This window comes from Priapulus caudatus, unplaced genomic scaffold (genome assembly GCF_000485595.1).
Source record: "Priapulus caudatus unplaced genomic scaffold, Priapulus_caudatus-5.0.1 Scaffold20, whole genome shotgun sequence".
Taxonomy (NCBI): Eukaryota; Metazoa; Priapulida; class Priapulimorpha; order Priapulimorphida; family Priapulidae; genus Priapulus; species Priapulus caudatus.
In genome coordinates, this window is record NW_014577081.1 from 805,337 (window position 1) to 815,558 (window position 10,222).

The following is a 10,222-nucleotide window of genomic DNA, read 5'->3' on the forward strand; positions in this document are numbered from 1 at the left end:
GTCACTAGCGCCGCACCGTGTATATAGTGTGTGTGTGACGAACCGAGCGCGTGTGTGTAGGTGATTTTTTATTTAGAATTTGCGGAGAGCAGAGAAACGCTCATCACATTTGGTCTAATACATGTTTCTTCTCGCCTTATGTGTGTATACATGTGTGTGTGCGTGTGTGCGCTTGTGTAGATGGGATGCGGCTGATGACTAATTTCATGCGTTTGCTTGTTTCTGATAAGTGAGCGATTGGCGCGGGTGGGTGGGTGTATATGAGGGTGTAAATCGAGAGCGAGTGACACGGTAAAATGTGATTTGGCAGCGACCTACTTCTACGTAGAACGCTCGGTAATAGCGGCGGCAGCAGTGACGCGCGTGTCGTCGCTGTTCCGCAGTACTCGGTAGTTGCCGCCGCGTCTCGTGACGCACGCGCACGCGCAGTGCGGTTAACACATCTTGCTCTACTTTAATTTGCAGCAGCGCAACAGTACGAGACCGCTAATGCGTAATCGGCCGCGATAACTGTTGTACAGTTGGCAAACACCGACAGAAACCGTCAACAACACAACAACAACAACAACAACAACAACAACAACAGCAGCAGAATGTGGACGCTGACGCACCCCTGCGTCGTCTACTGCTTCGCCCTGCTGACGTTGGTCGCCGGCGCGAGGGTGAACACGGGCGACGACGGCATGGACTGCGCGAAAATGGTCGATAAAGATGGCGCCGAGATCGGAGTCGGTTGCCATGTGAACGTGACTCGCAGCATCGCCGACGTGCTGGGTGAGATCGGTCACGGCAGCGCCGTCGTCTCCATCTACTCGTGTCGTCAGCACGTCGCCTTCGACCCGGGCTTCGCTCGCGCCGTCGTGCACAGCGTCGAGGAGATGGTCATCAACAACTGTCCCGTCAGTCGGCTGCCGCGCATCTACTACACGGGGGTGCCACGGCTGCGCTGCGGTCTGAACACGCACGCCGCGCTGCGCGTGCTCAACCTGCGCAGCAACAACATCAGCGACGTCGCCGACTACGCGTTCTACGGGCTGAGCCAGCTCGAGGAGCTCTTCCTCGGCTACAACCGCATCACGCACCTGTCGGCGACGACGTTCCGCGGCGCGACGTCCCTGCGTCGCCTCGAGATCGCCTTCAACCGCATCGCTAGCGTCGACGCCGGCGCCATACCCGTCGTCTTCAGCGGGGACCTGGCGGCGCGCGTCGCGACGGGCGACACCCCGGCGCGCGCCTTCTGCTACTTGCCGGCTCTAGAGGACCTCTACCTCAACTACAACCGACTGACGGCGTTCTCGAACGACTCTCTCAAGGTCGTCGACTGGATGTCGGAGGTCGGGCCCGACCCGGGCGACGGCGGCGGATCCGCGGACCTCGCGCCGCGCCTCTTGCTGCTCAGCCTTCAGGGTAACGAGCTGAGTGACGTCGACGACCACACGTTTGCGGGACTCGACAACCTCGCGAAGCTGATGCTGGCCGAGAACAAGCTGCGGAGCGTGCGTGGCGCGATGCTCGCCGGACCGGCCGACCTGCGCATCGTCAGCCTGCAGGGCAACCTCGTCGACTACGTCGAGCCGACCGCCTTCGACGGCATGTTCCGGCGCGACGCGACGCACTACACGCTCAACCTCGCCGACAACCGCATCGACAACATCCATCCGGGAACCTTCCAGGCGCTGCGTCAGCTCGAGTACCTGCTGCTCGGCGGCAACGCCATCTCGCGGCTGCGCAGCGACGAGTTTGCGGGCACCGATGCGCTCGTGCAGCTCGACCTGGCGCGCAACCGGCTGCGAGCGCTGCCGGAGACGCTGCTCGACGGCAAGCAGCAGCTGCGCTTCTTCGCTCTCGACTCGAACGCTCTCACCGAGCTGCCGGTGTTCCTGCTGCGCGGCGCGCCCAACCTGTGGACGGCGCGGCTGAGCGGCAACAGGCTGGGTGGCGGCGGCGGTCTCCCGCCGGGTTTGTTCGACGTTCCGAACCTTCGCGCCATCGAGCTCGACTCGAACGCCATCGCCGACGTGCCGCCGAATCTGTTCCGCGACGTGCCCAACGTGCAGACGATCTCGCTCTACAACAACTCGCTGTCGTACATCGGCGCCGACAGCTTTCGCAACCTGCCGCGCCTCGAGTCGCTCAACGTGAGCGGCAACTCGCTGCGCGGCGTCGCGCCGGACGCCGTCGTCGGCGCGCCGTCGCTGCGCACGCTCGACCTCGAGGGAAACTCGCTGCGCTCCTTCTCCGAGCTGGCACGCAACATGTCGCAGCTGCTGCTGGCGGCGGAGCGGGACGGGGCGGGGCGCGAGGGGGGCGTCGAGCTCGATCTGCGCAACAACGCGATGCAGTGCGGCTGCCACGACGACATGCACGTCGTCTACGAGCTGATGCGGCGACGTCGCCTCGCCGTCGCCAGCATGCACTGCTACTTCTCGCACGACAACACCTTCTGGGAGGTGACCGCTGACAACCTGCTGAGCATCTTCGACCGATGCCCCGGCGTCGACCTGGGCGTCGGCGCCGCGCCGGCGACCAGCGCCGACGACGACGGCGCCACCTCGTGGGCGCTGTACGTCGGCGTCGGCGTCGGCGCGCTGCTGCTGATCGCGGCGGTCGTCGCCGCGCGGCACTGCAAGCGCCTGCAGGTGGCGTGCCACCGTCGCTACGGCGTGCGCATCATGCCGCGGCTGCAGGCGGCACCCAAGGGCAAGCCGTTCGACGTCTACGTCTGCTACAGCCGCAGCAACGAGCACTGGGTGATGCGCACCCTCGTGCCAACGCTCGAGCACCACGAGCCGCCCTACCGGCTCTGTCTGCACCACCGCGACTCGCCGGGCGGCGCCAGCTTCGCCGAGGCGGTGGCGACGAGCATCACGCGCAGCCGCTGCACGGTGCTCGTGCTCTCGGAGGACTTCATCAGCAGCGACTGGTGCCTGCTCGAGTTCGCGTCGGTGCACCAGGAGGCGCTGCGCTCGTCCGTCGTGCCGATCCTGCTCGAGGCGATCAGTGCGCAGTCTGTGAGCGCCGACATGAAGATGCTGCTGCGTAGCCGCCACCCGATACACGTCACCGACCCGCGCTTCTGGGATAAGCTCTACTACGCGCTGCCCGACCCCACCGCCGAGCAGAACCTGCCGCTGCAGTCGCCCGCGCACAAGTCGTACATGTAGGGTGCGCGCGTGCGTGCATGTATTCGTGAGTGTCCATTTCTGCGTGGGTGAGTGCGTGCGTGCGTGCGTGCGTGCGTGCGTGCGTGCGTGCGTGTGTGCGTGCCTGCCTGCCTGCATCCGTGCGTGGGTGCGTGCGTGCGTTGGTGTCTGCGTCCGTGAGTGTCTGCAAGCGTGCATGCGTCTACGTATTATTAGGGACTAAAGATTTGAAGTGTACATATTAGCAGCCTATGTAGTGAACTGTGTTTCCGTCTGGAAAACGGCCAATTGTAGCTGTTGTCGTGCGCACATGTATTCTCAATAGATTCCACGTCGGATTAAAAAAAAACTCCGTTCCGCACTAAAGGAAAGCGTGAATGCTTGTTGATCGCTCGTTGCGGCGGGAGAATTTATTTACTCTCGAGCTATAGGCTTTTTATGTATAATCTATCATAATAGTACGTGTTATGGGATGGATTACAATGCCTCCCGAGAAATAATCCCACAGCTGGCGACGCCATCTTTAATTACTTGTCTGTCAGACAACTGGCGCTGTGTGGATGTGTGCTACACGGGAGGGGATGAACTACTGAAACTTTAGGGCCACAAGCTTGGTCTATCGTATCAATATGTTGTTAAAATCTTCGATATCTAGCCGACGCATCTAGCTCTGTTCAGATCGAGATGAAGTTCTCTCTAGGTCACGCAGTGTAGCGTGTGTGCGTGTGTGTGCACGTTTGTTCTGTGTGTGTGTGTGTGTGTGTGTGTGTGTTTGTGCGTGCGTGCGTGCGTGCGTGCGTGCGTGCGTGGGTGTGCGTGCGTGCGTGCGTGGGTGTGCGTGCGTGTGTGTATGTATGTATGTGTGTGGGATTGACCAGATGACAGATTAGCGTGTGTAATAATCACTGACCCTACAGGTGGCAGCATGCACCGATGTAAGTAGTAGGCCGCGTTCACACGGTCATGGTTTGGCTCGAGCCAAATGGGCTAAATTTGGCCCGAGCCTGGTCCGACGTTTTTGATGGGACCAAATTGGCTCGTGCCAAATTGGCACGGCGCGAAAAACCGTCCGTGTGAACGCTCGGCTCGAGCCAAATCTGGCGCGGGCCTAATTAGGCTCGGGCCAAAAACTTCCGTGTGAACGCGCCTGTAGTCACCAGTATGTAGTAGTCAATAACCCTGCAGGTGGCAACACCAGTGCATGTAGTAGTCACTCAACCTGCAGGTGGCAGCACCAGCAGTTGCAGTACTCACTGAGCCTGCATGTGGCTGCAGTAGATTACTTTCTCCATGCTGTTATCTTGCTGTGATTTCTCTGCAGGCGCCGGTAGTCATTAGTAGGGACCACCATGATGTGAGTGGCACTGACAGTCCCTTCAGGGAAACATCAAACATCAGTGATGGATCCGCCTTCTGTGCAGGTCAATGAGGGTTAGGGTTAGGGTTAGAGTTGGTGTTAGTGTTAGTGTTAGAGTTACAGTTAGGGTTGGGAATAGGATTAGGGTTAGGAATACGATTAGGTTAGGCTTAGGGTTAGGTTAGGTTTAGGGTTACGGTTATGGTTAGGATAAGGTTTTGAGTTAGTGTGTTAGTGTTAGAAATAGTGTGAGTGTTAGAATTAGTGTTATTTTGTACAGTTAGGGTAAATGTTAGTGTTAGTGTTAGAGTTACAGTTAGGGTTGGGAATAGGATTAGGTTGGGGTTAGAATTGCATAGGGGTTAGTGCTAGAGTTAGGTCATGGTTATGGCTATGGTTAGGTTGTATTTTAGGCGAGATTTGGGTTAGGTTAGGTTTATGCTAATGAATAGGATGAGGGTATGCATACGGTTAACCCTGTACCTGCCATGTTGTGGTACAATTCTAAGTAAATATCAGGTTTGTGTGTCTGTGAATAATCCCCCTCTGAGCATCAGACGCATCGCACGTCAGACGAAGTCTTGTCTAATTATGTTTAGAAACTTATTTTAAAATAATTTTCCATACTGTGCAGACATGGCCGTGCAGAATGTGATTGGCGATTCGTTCCGTGGCGCCACCTGGGTTTCACTCCACAATGGCGGAGGTGTTGGATGGTAAGCTAAGCTTAATTGTATGATACTAAGACACATCTGTATAATAACGTTTGCGTAAGACACATTGCACATTACACATGCATTGTAAGAATTCGTATTTTGCCGCTGTTGCCGTGTGTGTCTCTCTATTCGGGTGAGGTGCTGACTATTAATGCATGTATGTTATTGCCGTGTGTGTCTCTTTAGGGGTGAGGTGGTGAACGGTGGATTTGGACTGGTGCTGGATGGATCACAGGATGCAGAGGAGAGGGCCAAGAGCATGCTGGGCTGGGACGTCTCCAACGGGGTATGTTACGGCTCTGCGTGCTGTCTCACGCACGGTGTCTCTCGGTTTTGTTGTGTAGGAGGGTAGGGTACTGAGTACTGTGGTGTGTAGGAGGGGAGGGTACTGAGTACTGTGGTGTGTAGGAGGGGAAGGTACTGAGTACTGTGGTGTGTGGGAGGGAGGAGGGTGCAGAGTACTGTGGTGTGTAGGAGGGAAGGTAGGGTACTGAGTACTGTGGTGTGTAGGAGGGGAGGGTACTGAGTACTGTGGTGTGTGGGAGGGAAGGTAGGGTACTGAGTACTGTGGTGTGTGGGAGGGGAGGGTACTGAGTACTGTGGTGTGTCGGAGGGGAAGGTACTGAGTACTGTGGTGTGTAGGAGGGAGGAGGGTGCAGAGTACTGTGGTGTGTAGGAGGGAGGAGGGTACTGAGTACTGTGGTGTGTAGGAGGGAGGAGGGTGCAGAGTACTGTGGTGTGTGGATCGTCCGCCAGGGGGCACTCTTGGATAATTAGATTTTAAAAAATCGCGCAGTGTGTGCGTGCATTCTGCTACAATGATGCAGCACTGCGTTAATCTCGTTGTTGATTGCCTCTCGAATAGATTGGAAATCTGCGAGTTTGCATGTCACACCGTGGCATTGCTGGTGATCGAACGACTTGACCCGCGCAATGCTGCTGCTACATGCGTTGCCGCAGGCTGGTGAGACAGGAGGCATGCACGCACACAGAGACCCTAGCTCTCGCTACAGTCATGCACCCCACCATAAACTCACTCCTTCCCTTCACCGGCTACACCGGCAACACTGCGTGAGCTTGCGCGTGCAGCGAAAGAAAATTCGCGCCTATTGTAGCTTTTATGGCGAAGGGTGGAGTCGGGGTGCATGTGAGGGGGAAAGAGGTGAGCGGAATGGAGTGTGAGGGGGTGTGGCTGAATTTGCAAGGGATGGGGTGAGCGGGATGGGGTTAGTTTTAGGGAAGGGGTGGGGTTGAGGGAGATGGGGGTGAGGGGGATGGGTGAGAGGGAGGGGGTTGGAGTGGGGAGGCGGGGTGAGAGGGACGGGGCGAGGGGCAAAAGTGGGGTAGTGCGTAGGGTAGATATTGGAACAGTTTATGGGGTAGGGGTGAGCAGGATCGGGTTAATGAGGTAGGAGCGCATCGACCTGATCTGGCCGCCATTTCGGTTCGTTCAGAGATGTTTAGTCGGGTTTTGTCGGCGTTTGCAGATGGGAGCCGATAGAGGTCGTAGCAAACGCAGTGACGATAACACTGTGACTCGATGAAGATTGAAATCGTCCTGACGGGCGCGAATGAATGAAACGCTGTGTTGATTTTTAAGAACGATAAAATTAGACAGTCACGACTAATGAAGGCAAGGCGTCAAGCGTCGTTTTCGGCGGGGTCAGTGGGAGTGGGTGGGGTGGGTGGTATTGTGTGGGGCGGTGGGGGTGTAGTGGGTGCGGTGGGTAGGGGCAAGGGATCGAATGCTTGGAAGGCTTGGCTTGGATGCTTTACGTAAAACAACATTGCGTGAGTGCGTGCGTCTATCCTCCCCGACTGCCTGAACTGCATGCCATAACCGCTAGGTTCCCTGTGAGGGAGTTATACGTCAATGAGGCAGAAACATGCCGGATAATTACGCGAGCGAGCGAGCGAGTAACGTATGCTGTTGGCGGTGAGTGGAGAATGGGCGGTTCTAGCTGCCTGCACGAGGGGCTTGCGTGCATCCATTATGTCGATTCCACGTTACATCGTTTTTTTCTCGATCTGCTTTGCATTTATCCCAGTTGCCATCCCCATCCTCGCTACCGCCGTCGTCAAGGCGACCCGGCGACGCCGCGTGCAAACGCGTCATTGCAGATGAATTAGTCAGTTTGCTAAATGGTGTATTTCTCTCCACCAGGTGGCGCGGCGCTGCTGGTCGGGCAACGAGCATGCGCGGGAGACGATCGTGCGGACGATGCAGAGCGACCCGCGTCTCAAGGTCACGCTGCCGCACAAGGTCAGCGACGGCGACATGCTGGCAGCAGCCTTCATCGTGTAGACAGACACCGGCACCCGCTGCCTGCCTGCCTGCCTGCCTGCCTGCCTGCCTGCCTGCCTGCCTGCCTGCCTGCCTGCCTGCCTGCCTGCCTGGCTCATCGCTGCACTGTCTGCGTGGGCTTACTGCGGTCACTCGTGTGCTCGTAGTAGTAGCTTGTGAGCTCTTGGTCTTCAAGCATCCGGCCGCGACACGCCACGTGGTGCGTGCCGTAGGTGTAACCACAGAGCTTTTCTATAAAATATAATGCTAAATAAATACGAAATCTATTTCCTACCAAAGTCTTAATGTTTCTCTACTCTCTTTCGCCTATTATTGCCGACAATATCCGGTAAATGCCGTGCAAATGCTCCTCTGCAACACACATGTACACTGCGCGCACGCTGCCGCACACTGACACATATATATATATATATAGAGACTTTCGATATGTCGGCAATAATAGGCGAAAGAGAGTAGAGAAACATTAAGACTTTGGTAGGAAATAGATTTCGTATTTATTTAGCATTATATTTTATTGAAACGCTCCAAGTGCCTGACACACACACACACACACACACACACACACGGTATTTGCGCTGCCGATGATCGTACGGTTGGTCAATTGTTATTCTATCCAACGTATTTCGGGAGTGAAGTGAAACCTTGTCTTCGCGTGTTGTTTAAGTGTGTGATAAATCACTCGCGGAGCGGGCGTGTATCCTCGCGTGCGGAGAGCGAGGCGGACAGGCACGCAGCTATAGCGGTAGATCCGCCGCCGGCCACTACCCGCCCGCCGCCGCCGCTGCCGCTCATCAAGGTTGCTCAGCGGCGACGATATCTAGCCGACGCATCTAGCTCTGTTCAGATCGAGATGAAGTTCTCTCTAGGTCACGCAGTGTAGCGTGTGTGCGTGTGTGTGCACGTTTGTTGTGTGTGTGTGTGTGTGTGTGTGTGTGCGTGCGTGCGTGCGTGCGTGCGTGCGTGCGTGCGTGCGAGTGAGTGTGCGAGTGAGTGTGGTGTGTATGTGTGTGTTTGCGTGTGTGCAAGCGTATTAGTGTGTGCGTGTGCATCGCCGCTGCCGATACCGAACAATTAACCCATTGCGTATATTCGTCAAGATTCGCGCCTATTGGGACAAAATATTCCACTCGTTAGTACTGTGTTGTGTAATAACTAGGTCTGTGAACACACGTGCAGCGGCAGCAGCATCAGCAGCCGCAGCATCAGCAGTAGTAACAGCAGCAGTAGCTTCAGCAGCATCAGCAACAGCAGCAACAACAACGACAGCAGCAGCAGCAACAACAAAAATAACAACAGCAGCAGCAGCAACAACAAAAATAACAACAGCAGCAGCAGCAACAACAAAAATAACAACAGCAGCAGCAGCAGCAGCAGATTCGTGCGTTCCTAACATGGCGGCACGCGTCAACATCAGGCGTTGCAACGTCGCAAGAGAAACCACCGACGGAGTCACCTGGTATAGACTTTCACCTGGAACTGTTGGCGGGCACTTCCTGCGCCACTCTCGCTTTCACGTTAAGTTGTTTATGATAGCAAAAGGACAGCTGGTCGATTTTTTCACGTTTACTGACGTGGGTTTGGGTGATTCCAATGTCGGTGGGCGGACGTACGTGTGCGCTACGCAAAATGTTTCTATTAACGATTAACGTGAGCATTCCATCCAAAATTACATAATATAGGTGTTAATTACGCCGTTAGAATCAATGATGATCAATTTGATGATGATTAATTATATATATGTGTATAAGATGATAAGTGTTTGCTGTTTATTTGAGTATGCGAGTCGAGGTATATACTAGTTGTTTTTTGTTGCTGTATATCTGAGAACTGTTTTGATAACATATAACATGTGAATTGAAATCTACTGGATAAATTATGTTTAAAAAATATACAATCGTCAGTAATAAAACATCAACGTGTTCGTTATGGTTTTTGTTTTTCCTTTGATGTATAGCTTACATACGAGGCAAGCAGACTTTGCATACCGGTGAGACCGGCGTTGTCAAAGATGTTTAGTGCTAAGATAAATAATCCTCTCGACAATCTTTGTCCTCGCACGCTGTCAAAAAAATCACACAGCTTCATCGTGACTGGCTGTGCATTGTCTCGGTTTTATCGCAGCGTTAGCTTTACTGTTGACGCGTGTAAGGACGCTGCTGAGAACCAGCCCCACGTTCGCCTTGACGCGGCCTGTGCACATACATCAACGCCCCCCACCCCACCAACCCACACACACACGCGCACGCACGATTGCACGTTCTCACACACGCACCCATACACGCAAACACACGCACACACTCGCACGATCGCACGCACGCTGTGGCATACCATGGTACGATGGAGAGAAGCATGTATCGGGCGAAACGAACACGACTCCCTTCTCAGAAGCTCAACGGATGATAAACTGTTTAAACTGGATATCGTAGATATAGGGCAATGTATATGGTATTTCATGTGTCTGTGTGCAGATGTGTGTGTGCGCGCGCGCGCGTGTGGGTTCATGTACACGTGTGTAGCTGTGCGTACATGAATTACGGTCTGTGTATGGTGTGTATTTCATTTTTCTAGTAAGTTGTTGTTCTCATCTTTTGTGGTTGTTGCTCTTATTGTTGTTTTCGTGTCTGTTGCTGTTGTTGTTGTTGTTTTTGTTGTTGTTGTAAAAAGCCCGTCACCGAGCATGCTGGTCATTGACGCTCATTCC

The 10,222-nt window shown here is 54.7% G+C and overlaps 2 protein-coding genes across 2 annotated transcripts in view; both read left to right on the forward strand.

Annotated features, from left to right (window-relative positions):
* Window positions 1–592, forward strand: part of LOC106812209 (urocanate hydratase-like) — a 31,486-nt gene extending 30,894 nt beyond the window's left edge. The window contains exon 14 of the mRNA XM_014816036.1: window positions 466–592. Coding sequence (XP_014671522.1) covers window positions 466–490 — 25 coding nt within the window. The 3' untranslated portion in view covers window positions 491–592. The remainder of the gene's footprint in view (window positions 1–465) is intronic.
* A 3,876-nt stretch (window positions 593–4,468) lies between these two features.
* On the forward strand, window positions 4,469–7,818 carry LOC106812217 (urocanate hydratase-like). Its single transcript, XM_014816048.1, has 4 exons — window positions 4,469–4,564; window positions 5,135–5,216; window positions 5,403–5,502; window positions 7,381–7,818. The coding sequence occupies exons 2-4, from the start codon at window positions 5,137–5,139 to the stop codon at window positions 7,519–7,521; spliced, it is 321 nt and encodes a 106-aa protein (XP_014671534.1). The 5' UTR covers window positions 4,469–4,564; window positions 5,135–5,136; the 3' UTR covers window positions 7,522–7,818.
* Window positions 7,819–10,222: the final 2,404 nt, after the last annotated feature.